This window comes from Quercus robur, chromosome 10 (genome assembly GCF_932294415.1).
Source record: "Quercus robur chromosome 10, dhQueRobu3.1, whole genome shotgun sequence".
NCBI lineage: Eukaryota > Viridiplantae > Streptophyta > Magnoliopsida > Fagales > Fagaceae > Quercus > Quercus robur.
In genome coordinates, this window is record NC_065543.1 from 14,983,681 (window position 1) to 15,003,487 (window position 19,807).

Below are 19,807 nucleotides of genomic sequence, written 5' to 3' on the forward strand. Positions count from 1 at the left end.
CCTTTCAAAGGCCTAAAAAACTCTTACATAATCTCTCATGCAACTAGTGAAGCATTCGCTCAATTGTTGTAGCAATATTTGCACAAAGACTATGCCTAATGCATATTTCTTTTCTACTTTTTCTTATATTCATCTACGTAAGCTTTTTACTAGTTCTAGAATTTCTTAAATTGATTAGCTTCTTACAAGTTCTAAAATTTCTTAAATAGATTAGAATGGAGAAGGTTAATATATGAAGATTGAGAAGTATTGTCAAGATAATAGCAAGAATATTTTGTATTAGTAAAACAATTTCGATAGCATTGCTTAGAAAACCAAAACTACGAACACATATGAAATTACTACCATAAATTTTTTTTCTTCTTTAGGAGAATAAGTGATAAATGATTGTTGGGTTGTCTTTTTTTTTTTTTTTTTTTGGTAACTAGTAGTTTGGGGTGATAATGGTATTACTAATCAAATTCTCTTAAATTATTTTACTTTTTGATCACTATATTTCTGTTTACTTTCACATAGGTCACGCTTTTTAGCAAGTGTGACTTATGTGAAAGTAAATAGAATTCATATACTTGGATGCTTTCCTTGGTAATTGTACAATCAGAGATGCATTATTCTTGCAATCTAATTTATACTTTATTGCATTGATTGTTGACAAATGATAATTTATAATTCAAAATCTTTCTCTCTTCTTTCTTACTAGGACGTGTTTAACAACTATTATCATATTGTATACACCACAAGATGAATTGGATTTGAGTTTTTGTTTTTTGTTTTTTTTTTTTTCAATAATAAATTTTTTATCAGGCTTGTTGCACCACAAACAAGTCCGCTCTTCAAAATTTTCTTTTGTTTTCTTCTTCTACTATTTTCTTAGCTGATTTGTTAAAATTTAAAATTTATGTTTGGCTTCATCTTGCCAGGTTCTTTTTTCATGTTTATTGGTTTATATGCTATAATTTGGACTAAAGCTAAATCCCTAGAAGAGATTAAATAAGATATAGTTTTAGTGCAACCACATAAATTTTTTAGAGAACAAAAGTATTAAATGTATAAAAATATCAGAAGCTCAACATAATAAAGTGATTCCATGGTATATAAAAACAAATTTGGACACATATAAACAATTCTATAATTAATACGTTTGCTTTTCCTTGCCCCTTTTTATGTGTTGTGGTACATTTTTTTTATACCTAATATTATTTAAATAACACCTATTTATTTTCAAATATCACCAACAAATTATTGGGCTTCCTAAATATTTTTTGACTATTATTATGCTACCCCATAGCCATTCTTCTTTCTATCACAAAATAGGGCTACAAATATAAAACGCTATAAGACCAATATTTTCGTAAAGCCTAATCCCAAACTATTTATTTTACTGAGCAAGTTAAAATCTCATTCTCTTCTAAAGCCCAAGAATGTTTATGCTTAGCAATATTTGAAAAGCCTATGATTCAAATACATGGCAAAACAATTTTATCAATGGAATTCCAATCCAAAAGCAAAGCCCATGATTCAATCTCATGGCAAATTATTTATTAAAAGCCCAGTTCTTACTAGCAATATCAAAAAAACCCAATTGTCACTAGCAACATCAAAAAGCCTGGTTCTTGTTGGCAATATAAAAAAAAAAAAAGCCAAATTCTCACTGGTAATATCAAGAAAGCCCAATTCTCATGAACAATATCAAGAAAACCCAGTTCTCACTGGCAACATCAAAAAACTCAGTTTTCATTGGCAATATCAAAAACCCAATTTACGTTGGCACTATTTTATCAAAAGCCCAAGATTATTAACACTTGGCAAAAATACTATGTCATAATTATTTCACTTAAAAGTCCAATGATGAACATGTTTCAATTTCTTAAACATTACTATAATCTATGGCAATTATATGTTCTCAAAAATCATGGCAATCATCTTATAAAAGCTCGTGGAAAGTGATTTATCTAAAAAAATTATGATGTTTATCTCATACCATATTATAAACCGATGAAATTTGTATAGTAAGAACCCATGGTCACTATTTATATCACAACATTCATATTATTTATTTTCAAAACTCATGGTAACTATTCATCCTACAAGCTCATCATTTAAATTATGATGTGGTTATTGGGAACCATAAACATTACTTATGATATGGAATTCATCATTTCAAAAAAATAGTAAATGTTGTTTACCAAAGCATTTTGAAGTAATTAAGCTTATGTTGTTATTTTAAATATTGCAACACATTGCCCAAAGACCCATTACAAATACCTATCAAAACCCAAAATATTCACTAATAATAAGAGCCCATGAGGGATGAAAAACCCATGGCAATATGTGTCCAATTTGTAGGTCCAAATATGCTATAAAAGGAGAACAAGCCCAAGTAAAAAGGGTGATTGACATAGCCCAACCCAAAGGGTCCAATCCATGTGAGCAAGTCCGATCCAAAGAACTCCAGCAAATGTAGAGGACTGAAATAGACAACCAACTTCCCTTTTGTTCATCCTTGACCAAGGTCCAGCTGGAGGCCTCTACAAGATAACCAAGTCTTTAAGAATGAACTAGGGGCTATCCCATCACTTTTCTATCACCCTTTCCCATGTTGTCTCAACCTCATTGGTTGAATATAACCTTAGAGATCCAATCATTTAATGCAAGATTATGCTGATTTTACCCATGTGTGACATTGCCCAAAGAGGCAAGACAACCCAAAAGAGAATCCACCATTTATAGCCAAATCCTAGGATAATCAATCCTGCTATTCTGCCTCCTGATCAGTTCTACGTTTTGGACTTTTGCTAATTAATACCTCCCTAAACTCAACTATAATAGGATAAGCACATCAACCCACAAAACACATGCCAACCCCTCTGAAATTTCTGCCATTCTTGTTACTTTGCTTGTGGTTTAACTCTCCCCAGCTCATAAATCATTCCCCTTAGCCTACACGCACTTAGCTTTAGACATTCCCTTTCCTTTTTTGCATATTCTAAGCCCACAAATGCTTCCTAATCAGTCATAAACAACCCTTTACCTGTTAAAGACTTAGTTTCAGCATTAACTCTATCATACCATCACAAGCTTACATACTCACTCACTCAAAACAGCCTATACTACTCCATTCATGCCCCGCATATATATTCCTCAAGAATCTTAGTTCAATATTTGTTGCACTAAGCTGGAATCTCTTTCTCCCTTCACACCATGCCAAATAACCCCTTTCTTCTCACCATGAAACCATTAATTTTTATTTTTTGTTTTACTATTGAAGGATATAATATAATGTATTTGTAACAATAGAATTCTTCCCTCATATTGATGTAATGATGGCTGAAAGTACAATAGACCCCCCTGACCAAGAAATACAAGGACTTCCAGAAGTGAACACTTTCTTAAATCTATTTAATAATTGACTGCTGGACTAAGTTTAATTTCACCCTACTGTTGGAGAATTTATTTTTCTTGTATTATCAAAAAGGGACCACTAATGTACTAATTAACTATTATAAAGTATTTTTATTGGGCTTTTCTGCTGTTTTATCAGGGTGCAATCTTTATATCTTGCTTGGATAGGCTTATCACCACACTGAAAGCCTTTGGGCATCATTTCAAGAGCCCATCGTTGAGTTTCGGCTTGACTTCCCCATATTTTATTCGAAGGCATCAATTTTCCCCCTCAACATTATGTTATTTATTGGTTGACTAAGCTTTACTACACATTTAGTTTCCCCAATTTTTCACATTTTTTAAATTGTGTGGAAAGGAAAAAAAGAAATCAGTATATGTTTTGGGGAGAAAATTTTTTGGTAATAGTTGGTTCTTATATATGAGTTTAGTGATTATCAAAATATAAATTATTATAACTTTGTTCAATAGTTTTTATATGATAAAATGGAAACAAAGTTTGTATAAAATGCTCATTAACTTCTCCCAAAAAAAAAAAAAAAAAATGTTAGTTTTCACGTGAAATAATCAAGATTCATTTTCATTTTCTAATAAAAATTATGTATTTTCCTTTTTTTAATTTTTTTTTAAATTTTTTGTGTTTTGAAGCCTATCTCAATATATTATAACGTATTACATAATGTCTTGCCATATATAATAATTGAAAGTAAAATGCAATATGTTTTCTTGCAAAAAAAAAAAAAAAAAAAAGATATAGACTTCCTTATTGAATATATATTATATATTAGAATGTAATCACATTATTTTGAGATGGATTTGGGACCATCACTTAAAGTCTCAACTACTATTCTCATTTTTTGCTTAACCAAAAAAAAAAAAATATATATATATATATATATATATATATATATTATTTGAAATTTTCCTGCTCATTGTTTGGGTTTGCGACTAGTGTATTCATAAAATCTAAAGCATTTTGACCTCAAAAAAATAAAAATAGAAACTCTAATGCATTTTGTAGGTGACCACTTGAAAAATTAAATCTTTTGGTTTATAATGGCTAAGTGTTTTCTTTAAGGAATTGTGGATAATGCCTAATTTTATCTTAAAACAACATTAAGACTTATGTAATTTTTCTCATCAATGATACATGTATTATCCATAATGCTTGAGAAGCTAGGAGGAAAGAACCAAGCTCTGGAAGAGGCTTGACAATTGGAACAAAGCCATACATGATCTTCTGTATGTAAGCATGGGCGACGCAATGTCTAGTTCGGGGGTTCATCAAATGAACCCTTGAGCTAGCAATTATATATATATATATATATATATATATATATATATATATATATATATATATATATTTTGACCCTCCTATATAAAAATTGGACACTCTGATTCTAAATTTTTTAAAAGTCCACTTGAAATAAGTTTAATTATGATCATCTTACCAATATTTTAATCTTTTTAAATACAAAAAAAGCCTAACAATAATCCAATTTTATCTAAAATCTAGGAGAAATAGTAAGCCCAACAACAAAGTAAAATTTTTTTTCTTCTCTAATCTTTTTAAAATGCCCATTTAGATCTTAATAAACTTGAAATAAAGTAATGAAAAATTCATAGTTTACATTGTACTATCATTGTAATATTTACATGGTTTCTAAACAAATGTGTACAATATTGTATAGTTTTTGCAAATGTATATAGTATAATTATCTATAATATAAATCTTACATTGATAGTACAATGTAAATATATAACCGTCATAAACTAATAAATAAAAGTATTTAAGCAGTAATAATTAAAATTCACTTAACAACAATAATTAACATGTTCATTATACTAAGAAAAAATATGTCAAATGAACCTATAGTTTATTTTTTATTCTATTACTAGTACGTACTATAATCAAATTTGTAATAAGGAAATCATGTAGGTCGTAAGATTCATATTTTACCTAAGATGTATCTTCTTACTGACCTCCCTATAAAAAATCATAGAGCTGTATGTAAGAGGATTATCCCTTACAAACAAAGGAATATGTCTGGCTTCATATCTGGTTTATCCCTCCATCAAGCCTCTGCTTCTTTTCTTTTTTAATTATTTTTGACGAAATTTGCTGAACCAAAGCTATCAAATAGCAGTGGGTTATATATCAACTTGAATTTATGAAAATTTTATTGATTTTGAACTTCTTATTTAGAAATTTAATTTGCTAAATTAGAGCACGTGTACAATTTGAACAGAATTTTTGCATTTTGGAAATAATTTGAAAATTCAAGAATTTTCAATTGAAAATGAAATAACCAAAGTTTGGATAAAATTTTAACTGAAATTATGCATTTTGAAAATTTGATGTTTTTAGGTGGGTAGTTAAAAAACCAAATTTAGCATAATTTTGATAAAATTTCTTAAAAGAAATTTGAAATTTTAATATTTTGGGTGGAAAATAATTATAAAAAAACCCCTAATTTATCGCTATTTTGATAGATTTCGACATTGGTTAATATGATCATGAAGGATGTATGTATGCATATGTTATACGGGGTAATGCTAGGACCATATAAAATGACATGACTTGTGCCACAGTTCGTCTATGTGGTGAGTTGTGAGTGATAGAAATATGTCCTCACATAAACCCACCGTCACATCTCTACCACTCACAACTCACCTCGTGAAAGAATTGTAAGTGGGTAGAGATAGCATAAATCATACGTAATAGCGAAAGTTATGGCTCCTAGAAATTTGTATGTCTTAAACTTTTCTAGTTTATCGTAGTGAAATTACATGTGTTTGCATAGAGGTCTTCTTGATCTCAGAAGTGGTCAAACCATTTGTCTTTGCAAAGCTTAGGACACCCACCTATCGAACATATGCTTTGGTTCGGGAAGTCTTTATCTCACACAACCTTTCCAATTGTTTGGCTTGGTTTCGATCAAACCCTCAATGAGGTTTGAGTTTCGGTGTTGGAGAGTTTTCTCGTTTGTGTGATATATTTCTCATTTTAGGTCAAACTTAGCGGATCCTCTAATTCTTTAGAAGGTAGGTAATTGACATGTCTTCACCTTGGTGCAAAAATCTTTGGGATCAAACAGTTAAAATATTTTTTAGCCTAACCTTACATTTTTCTTAAAAACTCTCATGTTTGAGGTATTTTGAATAAATTTTATCAAAGTGAAGGTGTTTGATTGGGTTTCTTGGCCTTGATATTATGTGTAATTATGCTTGTTGATGCAAGTACGTTATCATTTTGATCAATGAATAAGTAGAAATTATCTTACTCGGTGATCTTTTAAGTAAGCTTGGGATGTAGCACATAATCAAGAAAGGACTTTGCTGATTGGAATACCGCATGTGGGCGGAAAAAGGATTTCTTAAATGAAACACGTTTTTTGTTTTCTAACTTAACATGTACTTGAGCTTCAGTAAACCTTAAATAACCCCAATTTTAACTAAATATGCATTTTTTTGTTATAAATATATAGTTGCTTTGCCAATGCCACATGGATTAACAGAAAAATGAAAAAGGAGGTGCTTAAAAAAATGCCAACATTTTCTATATTCCAAATCCTCCAAAAAGGAGTTACATAAGCAATCGTTTTATTTTAATCTAGTTATGATTGCAATGAGATAAACAGAGCCATATATCTTGTGCTTCATAGCACTTACAATTACTTTTTCTAATTGAAAATTTAGAATTCTTTCTGAAGATATTTAACCACTTTCTTGTCGAGTTGGAAGGCTTTGGTCAAAACGTCAGGATTAATGGGAGGATTGGATCCAAAAACAGCATTTGCTATTGTGATTGCGCCTGCATTTTGGCTGCTTAAACCAGAAATGGCAATTGCATTGGTCTTTCCCACATTGACTTGAAAGTGAATGAGACCAACGGGAAAGACAAAGACATCCCCTTTGTTTAGAGTTTTGGTGAAGAGGCGATTATCAGTGTTGGATGTTACAAAACCAACGAAGAGAGTACCCTCCAAGACTACTAGGATTTCAGTGCCACGAGGGTGAGTGTGGGGAGGATTTTGTCCATATGGTGCAAAGTCAATTCGAGCAAGGGATATGCCAAGAGTATTGAGGCCTGGAAATGTGTCCACGTTCACATTAGTGACGTTTGACCCAACTTTATTATATGTGTTCCTAGGAATGTTCAATCCACAAAAGTAGAAATCATCAGCTGTGACAAGCTTTGGATCCTTGCAGAACTTTCCATTAACAAATACTGCATAAAGGAATATTTATTGTTATGGAGCTAGTCATTAAAAAGAATGCTTAAAACTTCAATGCAGAAAATAATAAGGCCAAGTAGCTAATATTATTTCTTCCATATTTATATTCTAGTTAGTGTAGATTCTTTACATGACGAAAATAATGCAGAAACTTGAAAAAAGAAAAAAAAGTTTGTACCAGCTGACTTGTCGGAGTAGTCCTTAAGTGCAACACAGAAGTCCTGCAGGGGAGCGGGGTCAGAGGCAGAGGCAAGAGAGAATGCCAAGGCGAAGAGGGCAACAGTTAGAAGGTAAGCTTTCCTCATATTTCAGGCTTACTCGATCTTCTGTTCTATATATCTTTGCTTCGGGATTCGAGTGAGGGATGAAAAATGTTCAATGCAAAGCATGTCTATTTATAGATTAGACACATTGAATAGGTCCGATGTTCCATATGTGAATGATGCATTAAGTCTTCGACTATTACCAATTTTCTTTTTGATGTACAAATTAGAGTATTCTTTAACCACTATCACGCGCCTTAAATGTTCACCAAATTAGACCTATTCAATGAGATAACGTTACGCTTATATGTGTACTAAACCTGTACTCTGTCCACAAAAGATAAGGCTCTCAACTTACTGAACACACCATCTCAACGTATATTCAACTTGGATGTATCTTTATTTCAATGGGTTGTTAATAACTTAATATTTTGGTGGAAAATTTCTGTGTGACTTGGGCTTACTTCAATGAAATTGCTTGAGAATTACCATTGTAGAACCCATAATTAGATGGATTCAAAGCTTCTAGTGTATTACGTAACTGCAATAATGAAAGTCCAATTGAAGATCAAGTGGTAAAGTCTTTGCCAATGAAAGGCACCATAACCTTTCAAATGTACTTAAATTTCTTCATTCAATTATATTTCTTAGTCTAATTCATGTTAGGAATTTAACCTAATTCATGAAACTATGAGAAACAAAAAAACAGAGAAATATATATATATATATATATATACATGCACCAAGAACAATCACATGGCACAAAGATTTATGTAGTTCAACAATATGTGCCTACGTCCATGGAGTTGCCGTGATTTTTACTATATGAAGGAGAAAAATACAATTTTCAATACAGCAAACTCTAATGTGAGGCAACAATTTTGTGGACTCGGTTAAGAATGTAATTAGTGATCATGGCCAAGTAATTTTTAATTGGGTTCATAGAGAGGCTAATTGGGCTGCGCATGTGCTAGCCAATTGGTCTCTTAGCCAGTCTTTTTTTTGGTTCTTTTGATATGGGTTTTGGTCCTCCAAGTTTTGTTGATGTAATCTTGGCTGAGGCTGCCCAGGCTTCTGTTTCTGTCTTGGTTCAATAAATATTTTTCTTTTAGCAAAAAAAAAAAAAAAATGTGAGGCAACAAATAAATACCCCAAGCAATAGGACCAAAGTGGGCTTAGACCTATTAGCCCAAGCTTCTACTCTATGGACCAAGAACAATCACATGACACAAAGATTTATGTAGTTCAACAATATGTGCCTATGTCCATGGAGTTGCTGTGATATTTAATATATCAGGGAGAAAAATACAATTTTCGATATAGCAAACTCTAGTATGAGGCAACAAATAAATACCCCAAGCAATAGGACCAAAGTGGGCTTAGACCTATTAGCCAAAGCCTCTACTGTATGGACTATGCCTCACAAAAAATCTCATTTATAATTATCACGCTTCCAAGTCGGGTTGGGTCACAATCCAGATCGAACACATAATTTAAGCTCCACAAAACCAAATAGGCCCTTTGAATCAAAACGTCCTACGACACTTTTGTGGGAGTATGTGTGTGTTTCAAACACTTAATGTATGTTTGTGTTCCACATTGGTTAGGAATGAATCTTGTTATGAGTTTATAAGGCTTTGCACATCTTAGGTGGTAAGTTGGATCACAATGGGCTAGGTGTTGGCTTGGGCTTGGGCTTCCAAGTCGGGTTGGGTCACAATCCAGATCGAACACATAATTTAAGCTCCACAAAACCAAATAGGCCCTTTGAATCAAAACGTCCTACGACACTTTTGTTGGAGTATGTGTGTGTTTCAAACACTTAATGTATGTTTGTGTCCCACATTGGTGAGGAATGAATCTTGTTATGAGTTTATAAGGCTTTGCACATCTTAGGTGGTAAGTTGGATCACAATGGGCTAGGTGTTGGCTTGGGCTTGGGTTTGGGTTTGTTACATCATTCTTGGGCCTCATTCTATTTTTCCATTCTTTTCCTTTCAGCCCTTTTTGGTTCTGCCCGTTGGGCATTAATTGAGCAGCTCGTTGGGGCATTAAATGTGCAGCCCGTTGGCTTGCACAGTGACTGTTACACTTGCAGCCCTTCAGCCCTCATTAGTTAGTATATAAACCCTATATTCCCCTCTTTAGCTCTTAAGTTTTTCAGCTACAGCAGCCACCTCTCTTCCCTCTGTTTTTTTTGCTCATCTCCACTAAAAATTTCAGCATCAATTTTTAGTTTTAAGGAAAGACAAATTAAGGTTGTTCCTAGTTCTTCTTGCTTGAGTGTGTGATCAACTTGAAGAAATTACTATAGTCTAATCTTGGGGGGTTGTTCGGCCAAGAGAGCCATTCACACCGAGTTCTACTCCGGGTGGCACGAATCAACCTTTAAAGACAACGCATTTTGCGTGATTCTATAGTTTGTGAGATCTTTCTAACTCTATCTATTTATTTTTGTCATTGCTAATTTTTTTTAGGGTTTGTATTGTTGAATCAAAACTTGTTTATTTAGTCATATTTTCCAACAACTTTGACCCTAAGTGGGAGTGTCAATTGGCAATCCTAGGGTGTAAATTGAAGTGACAATCCCCTTATGCTTAGAAACTCCTATTTTCTGAATTTTAGCTCCACTTTTCGATTCAAGCTCCCAAGAGGTAACACATGAGTTGAGAAACTACAAGTAAAGAGGAATAGGTTATTATTGCGCAACATCACTATCAACAAAGAGCACAACCAAAGCCAAAGGTTGTACAACCTCCCCCCCACCTCTCTAACATACTACAAACTACTATAATTATCCCCTAAAAGCCTAAGCAAATAAGTAACCAAATGCCCTGAACATCTTCCAAATCAACTCTAAAAACTTCATTCGTTGAAGTTCCAGCACACTAGTCATTAATATCATCATCTCAACCATAAGATGATGAAGACTTGAAGCTCATTTCAAGAGCTCATACCCATAAAGCCTGAAAGTGACCAATTGCACACTACAAATCAACCATAGAGACAATGATAAGCATGCTATACCATTGCTCATTTTTCTCTAACTTCAAAAATTCCTTTCAACCACCTATTTTGTCAGAGATCTTCTGTTATCCAACAATTATTCACATGCTTGAATAAAACCATCCTTGTACTCATGATCACAGATGTAACTTTTGAATTCTTCAGCAAATGAACTTGAACTTCCCTAAATATTGTTAAAAGGTTTGAGAACATTTTGAAATTAAATGCAATTGACATAAACGATGATAAGATTCTAGTAACACTTATGCATTTGCTTTGGCATCTTGGTTAGTAAAAATTGTGACTAGCCTCTTTCCACACCTCACTCTTATTAAAGTTAGAAATAATTAGGAATCAGATTTAGCAGTTTCCTCACACAAAAATGCAACACCAAAGACCATTGTTTGTCTATGATGATACACTCCAATTATAGGTGCCAATGATAAAAGTTTTTATTGGTTCAGTACATGGAATCAAAATAAACTACATTACCAAACAAATCATAATCCATGATTATTTTATTGTCCATCCAAAATATATAATAATGGGGCCGTTTGGTAACATTATTCTAGTAATGTTGTATGTATTTTTTGGAAGTACATGTGGATGAAAAAGTGTGTGAAAATGCATGTAATGTTGTTTAAAAACTGAAAATATGTGTTTAAACACATGTACCAAACATTGGACTATCAATATCAAATTGTATTTCGTTGAAAAATGATACATTTCCAAAACTTCTCATCTCAAAATAATGAAAAATGTATATTCCTTTCTGTCTTTCCCTCATTTGTTTAGATTGTAAATACTCTTAGAGTGATTTGCTAATTTTGCTAGCAACCAATATCTTCCTTTGCAATGGAAATTTATGTTTACTCCATGGAATTACAACTTCTTGATTGTGTTTGGATTTTTAAAAAAGTAACACAATATTTGCAATTCTTTTGAAAAAGGATAACCATGTAGGCTTTGCAACCAACTCTCAAATCCAATCCAAAAGCAAAGCCCATGATTGAATCTCAAGGAAAATTATTTTTTAAAAGCCCAGTTTTCACGGGCAATATCAAAAAAGCTCAATTCTCACTACCAACATCAAAAAGCCCAGTTCTCACTAGCAATATAAAACAAAAGCCCAATTCTCATTGGCAATATCAAGAAAGCCAGGTTCTCACTAGCAATATCAAGAAAACCTAGTTCTCATTGGCAAAATCAAAAAACCCAATTCTCACTGGCAATATCAAAAACCCAATGTACATTGGCACTATTTTATCAAAAGCCCAAGATTATTAACACTTGGCAAAAATACTATGTCACAATTATTTCACTTAAAAGTCCAATGATGAACAATGTTTTAATTTCTTAAACATTAATATAATCTATGGCAATTATCAGTTCTCAAAAATCATGGAAATCATCTTATAAAAGCTCATGGAAAGTTATTTATCATAAAAAATTATGATGTTTATCTCATACCATATTATAAACTGATGAAATTTGTATAGTAATAACCCATGGTCACTATTTATATCACAACATTCATATTATTTATTTTCAAAACTCATGGTAACTATTCATCCTACAAGCTCACCATTTAAATTATGGCGTGGTTATCGGGAACCATAAACATTACTTATGATATGGAATTCATCATTTCAAAAAAATAGTAAATGTTATTTACAAAAGCATTTTGAAGTAATTAAGCTTATGCTGTTATTTTAAATATTACAACTCATTGCCCAAAGACCCATTACAAATATCTATCAAAACCCAAAATATTCACTAATAATAAGAGCCCATGAGGGATGAAAAACCCATGGCAATATATGTCCTTTTGTAGGTCCAAATATGCTATAAAAGGAGAACAAGCCCAAGTAAAAAGGGGGATGAGCATAGCCCAGCCCAAAGGGTCCAATCCATGTGAGCAAGCCTGATCCAAAGAACTCCAGCAAATGTAGAGGACTAAAATAGACAACCAACTTCCCTTTTGGTCATCCTTGACCAAGGTCTAGCTGAAGGCCTTTACAAGAGAACCAAGTCTTTAAGAATGAACTAGGGGCTATCCCATCACTTTTCTGTCACCTTCTCCCTGACGTGGACAGTGCCTAGGGGTTGTACTAGCAGCTGAAGTCTAATGGGAAATAAAATTTCATCACTTTCCTTAAGACTATATCTCTAGAGGAAGGGGAGCCATAACCAAGTTATCCAAGTCTTAACGAATCAATGCTATAAATGTCAAAACGTTCAAGAAATGGTTCATGTGTCAAGCCCATGAATCCTAAAGGGAAAAATTTGGGAACATGTGGTTTGGAGGGCAAAAACGGGATCTCTAGTGGAACCTTCTAAGGTGGGCTTAAACTTTGACACCTGGGTTGGGGTGTTGGAATCCTACTTCCTAGGATCCAAATCTCAGTTGTAGCACTAACATCCTTCCATAATGCTTGTCTTAACCTCATTGGGTGAATATAACCTCAAAGATCCAAGCATTTAATAAAAGATTATGCTGATTTTACCCATGTGTGACATTGCCTAAAGAGGCAAGACAGCCCAAAAGAGAATCCACCATTTATAGCCAATTCCTAGGATAATCAAGCCTACTATTCTGCCCAGTCCTACGTTTTGGACTTTTGCTAATTAATACCTCCCTAAACTCCACTATAAAAGGATAAGCACATCAACCCACAAAACACACACCAACCCCTCTGAAATTTCTGCCATTCTTTTTACTTTGCTTGTGGTTTAACTTTCCCCAGCTCATAAATCATTCCCCTTAGCCTACACGCTCTTAGCCTTAGACATCCCCTTTCCTTTTTTGCCTATTCTAACCCCACAAATACTTCCTAATCAGTCATAAACAACCATTTACCTGTTAAAGACATAGTTTCAGCATTAACTCTATCATACCATCACAAGCTTACACACACACACACACACACACACACACACACATATATATATATATATATATATATATATATATATTATCTAAGAATCTTAGTTCAATATTTGCTACACTGAGCTGGAATCTCTTTCTCCCTTCACACCATGCCAAATAACCCCTTTCTTCTTACCATGAAACCATTTTTTTTTTTTTTTTTTTTTTTTTTTTTTACTATTGAAGGATATAATGTATTCGTAACAATGAAATTCTTCCCTCATATTGATGTAATGATGGCGGGAAATACAATAGAGCCCCTTGGCCAAGACATACAAGGACTTCCAGAAGTGAACACTTTCTTATATCTATTTAATAATTGACTATTGGACTAAGTTTAATTTCACCCTACCGCTGGAGAATTTATTTTTCTTGTAATATCAAAAAAGGACCACTAATGTACTAATTAACTATTGTAAAGTATTTTTATTGGGCTTTGCTACTATTTTATCAGGGTGCAACCTTTATTTCTTGCTTGGATAGGCTTATCACCACATCAAAAGCCTTTGGGCATCATTTCAAGAGACCATCGTTGAGTTTCAGCTTGGCTTTCCCATATTTTATTCGAAGGCATCAATTTCCCCCCTCAACATTATGTTATTTATTGGTTGACTAAGCTTTACTACACATTTAGTTTCCTCAATTTTTCACATTTTTTAAATAGTGTGGAAAGGAAAAAAAGAAATCAGTATATGTTTTGGGGAGAAAACATTTTGTAATAGTTGGTCCTTATATATGATTTTAGTGATTATCAAAATATAAATTATTATATGGAAACAAAGTTTATATAAAATGCTCATTAACTTCTCCAAAAATAAAAAATAATGTTAGTTTTCATGTGAAATAATCAAGATTCATTTTCATTTTCTGATAAAAATTATATATTTTCCTTTTTTTAATTTTATTGTGTTTTGAAGCATATCTGGATATATTATAACGTATTACATAATATCTTGCCATATATAATAATTGAAAGTAAAATGCAATATGTTTTCTTGATATTTAAAAAAAAAAAAAAAGATATAGACTTCCTTATGGAATATATATTATATATTAGAATGTAATCACATTATTTTGAGATGGATTTGGGACTATCACTTAAAGTCTAAACTACTATTCTCATTTTTTGCTTAACAAAAAAAAAAAAATATTATTTGAAATTTTCCTGCGCATTGTTTGGGTTTGCGACTAGTGTATTCATAAAATCTAAAGCATTTTGACCTCAAAAAAATAAAAATAAAAACTCTAATGCATTTTGTAGGTGACTACTTGAAAAATTAAATCTTTTGGTTTATAATGGATAAGCGTTTTCTTTAAGGAATTGTGGATAATGCTTAATTTTATCTTAAAACATCATTAAGACTTACGTAATTTTTCTCATCAATGTTACATGTATTATCCATAATGCTTGAGAAACTAGGAGGAAAGAACCAAGCTCTAGAAGAGGCTTGACAATTGAAACGAAGCCATACTGATCTTCTGTATGTAAAGCAAAGCATGGGCGGCACAATGTAGAGTTCGGGGGTTCATCAAATAAACTCCCTGAGCTAGCAATATATATATAATATATTTCATTTCTTTTATTTGACCCTCCTAAATAAAAATTTGAACACCCTGATTCTAAATTTTTTTAAAATCCACATGAAATAAATTTAATTATGATCATCTTAACAATATTTTAATCTTTTTAAATAAAAAAAAAAAAAAAAAAAACACCTAACAATAATCCAATTTTATCTAAAATCTGGGAGAAATAGTAAGCCCAACAACAAAGTAAAAACTTTTTTCATCTAAAATCTTTTTAAAAAGCCCATTTAAATCTTAATAAACTTGAAATAAACTAATGAAAACTTCATAGTTTACATTGTACTATCATTGTAATATTTACATTGTTTTTAAACAAATGTGTACAATATTGTATAGTTTTTGCAAATGTATATAGTATAATTATCTATATTATAAATCTTACATTGATAGTACAATGTAAACATATAATCGTCATAAACTAATAATAAATAAAAGTATTTTAAGCAATAACAATTAAAATTCACTTAACAACAATAATTAACATGTTCATTATACTAAGAAAAAATATGTCAAATTTGTATTACAATGATAGTACAATGTTCATTATTTTTTATTCTATTACTAGTACGTACTATAATCAAATTTGTAATAAGGAAACCATGTAGACATAAGATTCATATTTTATGTAAGATGTATCTTCTTACTGACCTCCCTATAAAAAATCATAGAGCTGTATGTAAGAGGATTATCCCTTACAAACAAAGGAATATGTCTGGCTTCATATCTGGTTTATCCCTCTATCAAGCCTCTGCTTCTTTTCTTTTTTAATTATTTTTACGAAATTTGCTGAACCAAAGCTATCAAATAGCAGTGGGTTATGTGTTTGTTTGGATCGCGTCCACGTTTTGGACGTTTTGCGTTTTAGGCATTTTTTTTTTTAAACCAACGCTTAATGCACTGTTCATGGGACATGAACAATATATTTAGGCCAATGAACAGTGCTGAATAGTAGTGAACAGTAAAAAGCATTAACCAGAAATTACTTTTTTATTGTTTTCAGTTTTTAGCAAAATAAGCGGTATCCAAACGCACACTATATATCAACTTGAATTTATGAAAATTTTGTTGATTTTGAACTTCTTATTTAGAAATTTAATTGGCTAAATTAGAGCACGTGTACAATTTGAACAGAATTTTTGCATTTTGGAAATGATTTGAAAATTCAAGATTTTTCAATTGAAAATGAAATAACCAAAATTTGGGCAAAATTTTAATTGAAATTATGCATTTTGAAAATTTGATGTTTTTAGGTGGGTAGTTAAAAAACCAAATTTAGCATAATTTTGATAAAATTTCCACATTTTAAAAGAAATTTGAAATTTTAATATTTTGGGTGGAAAATAATTATAAAAAAACCCTAAACTTATCGCTATTTTGATAGATTTTGACATTGGTTAATATTATCATGAAGGATGTATGCTTGCATATGTTATATGGGATAATGCTAGGACCATATAAAATGACACAACTTGTGCCACAGCTTGTCTACGTGGTGAGTTGTGAGTGATAGAAATATGTCCTCACATAAACCCATCATCACATCTCTACCACTCACAACTCACCACGTGAACGAATTGTAAGTGCGTAGAGATAGCATAAATCATAGGTAATAGCGAAAGTTATGGCTCCTAGAAATTTGTCAGTCTTAATCTTTTCTAGTTTATCGTAGTGAAATTACATGTGTTTGCATAGAGGTCTTCTCAATCTTAGAAGTGGTCAAACCATATGTCTTTGCAAAGCTTAGGACGGAAAATATGCTTTGGTTCGAGTAGTCTTTAACTCACACAACCTTTCCAACAATATATTGCTTGTGTGATTCAAAGATTGTTTGGCTTTGTTTCGATCAAACCCTCAATGAGGTTTGAGTTTCGGTGTTGGAGAGTTTTCTCGTTTGTGTGATAGCTTTCTCATTTTAGGTCCAATTTAGCAGATCCTCCAATTCTTTAGAAGGTAGGTAATTGACATGTCTTCACCTTGGTGCAAAAATCTTTGTGATCAAACAGTTTAAATTTTTTTTAGCCTAACCTTACATTTTTCTTAAAAACTCTAATGTTTGAGGTATTTTGAATAAATTTTATCAAAGTGAAGGTGTTTGATTGGGTTTCTTGGCCTTGATATTATGTGTAATTATGCTTGTTGATGCAAGTACGTTGTCATTTTGATCAATGAATAAGTAGAAATTATCTTACTCGCTGATTTTGTAAGTAAGCTTGGGATGTAGCACATAATCAAGAAAGGACTTTGCTGATTGGAATACCACATGTGGGCGGAAAAAGGATTTCTTAAATGAAACACGTTTTTTGTTATCTAACTTAACATGTACTTGAGCTTCAGTAAACCTTAAATAACCCCAATTTTAATTAAATATGCATTTTTTTATTATTATAAATATATAGTTGCTTTGCCAATGCCACATGGATTAATAGAAAAATGAAAAAGGAGGTGCTTAAAAAAATGCCAACATTTTCTATATTCCAAATCCTCCAAAAAGGAGTTACATAAGCAATCGTTTTATTTTAATCTAGTTATGATAGCAATGAGATAAACAGAGCCATATATAGTGCTTCATAGCACTTACAGTTACTTTTTCTAATTGAAAATTTAGAATTCTTTCTGAAGATATTTAACCACTTTCTTGTCGAGTTGGAAGGCTTTGGTCAAAACGTCAGGATTAATGGGAGGATTGGATCCAAAAACAGCATTTGCTATTGTGATTGCGCCTGCATTTTGGCTGCTTAAACCAGAAATGGCAATTGCATTGGTCTTTCCCACATTGACTTGAAAGTGAATGAGACCAACGGGAAAGACAAAGACATCCCCTTTGTTTAGGGTTTTGGTGAAGAGGCGATTATCAGTGTTGGATGTTACAAAACCAACGAAGAGAGTACCCTCCAAGACTACTAGGATTTCAGTGCCGCGAGGGTGAGTGTGGGGCGGATTTTGTCCATATGGTGCAAAGTCGATTCGAGCAAGGGATATGCCAATAGTATTGAGGCCTGGAAATGTGTCCACGTTCACATTAGTGACGTTTGACCCAACTTTATTATATGTGTTCCCAGGAATGTTCAATCCACTAAAGTAGAAATCATCAGCTGTGACAAGCTTTGGATCCTTGCAGAACTTTCCATTAACAAATACTGCATAAAGGAATATTTGTTATGGACACATTAAAAAGAATGCTTAAAACTTCAATGCAGAAAATAATAAGGCCAAGTAGCTAATATTATTTCATCCATATTTATATTCTAGTTAGTGCAGATTTTTTACATGACAAAAATAATGCAGAAACTTGAAAAAAGAAAAAAGAAGAGTTTGTACCAGCTGACTTGTCGGAGTAGTCCTTAAGTGCAACACAGAAGTCCTGCAGGGGAGCGGGGTCAGAGGCAGAGGCAAGAGAGAATGCCAAGGCGAAGAGGGCAACTGTTACAAGGTAAGCTTTCCTCATATTTCAGGCTTATTCGATCTTCTGTTCTATATATTTTTGCTTCGGGATTCGAGTGTGGGATGAAAAATGTTGAATGGAAAGCATGTCTATTTATAGATTAGACGCATTGAATAGGTCTGATTTTCCATATGTGAATGATGCATTAAGTCTTCGACTATTACCAATTTTCTTTTTGATGTACAAATTAGAGTATTCTTTAACCACCATCACGCGCCTTAAATGTTCACCAAATTAGACCTGTTCAATGAGATAACGTTACGCTTATATGTGTACTAAACCTGTACCCTGTCCACAGAAGATAAAGCTCTCAACTTACTGAACACACCATCTCAACGTATATTCAACTTGGATGTATCTTTATTTCAATGGGTTGTTAATAACTAAATGTTTTGGTGGAAAATTTCTGTGTGACTTCGGCTTACTTCTATGAAATTTCTTGAGAACTGCCATTGTAGAACCCATAATTAGATGGATTCAAAGCTTCTAGTGTATTACGTAACTGCAATAATGAAAGTCCAATTGAAGATCAAGTGGTAAAGTCTTTGCCAATGAAAGGCACCAAAACCGTTCAAATGTACTTAAATTTCTTCATTCAATTATATTTCTTAGTCTAATTCATGTTAGGAATTTAACCTAATTCATTAAAATATGAGAAACGAAAAAACAGAGAAAATATATATATATATATATATATATATATATATATATATATATATATATATGCACCAAGAACAATCACATAGCACAAAGATTTATGTAGTTCAACAATATGTGCCTACGTCCATGGAGTTGCCGTGATTTTTACAATATCAAGGAGCAAAATACAATTTTCAATATAGCAAACTCTAATGTGAGGCAACAAATAAATACCCCAAGCAATAGGACCAAAGTGGGCTTAGACCTATTAGCCCAAGCTTCTACTCTATGGACCAAGAAC

General features: G+C 32.3%; 1 protein-coding gene across 4 annotated transcripts in view; it reads right to left on the reverse strand.

Annotated features, from left to right (window-relative positions):
• Positions 1–6,937: 6,937 nt before the first annotated feature.
• LOC126704432 (germin-like protein subfamily 1 member 20) overlaps positions 6,938–19,807 on the reverse strand; it is a 97,436-nt gene continuing 84,566 nt past the window's right edge. The window contains exons 1-2 of one of the 4 annotated variants that reach the window (XM_050403446.1): positions 7,819–7,992; positions 6,938–7,633 (exon numbers count right to left, since the gene is read on the reverse strand). In XM_050403446.1, coding sequence (XP_050259403.1) covers positions 7,098–7,633; positions 7,819–7,945 — 663 coding nt within the window. In that variant the 5' untranslated portion in view covers positions 7,946–7,992 and the 3' untranslated portion in view covers positions 6,938–7,097. Of the gene's footprint in view, positions 7,634–7,818; positions 7,993–17,871; positions 18,563–18,743; positions 18,920–19,807 lie in introns of those variants that run through there. The other 3 variants (XM_050403445.1, XM_050403450.1, XM_050403451.1) reach the window with 3 other exon arrangements.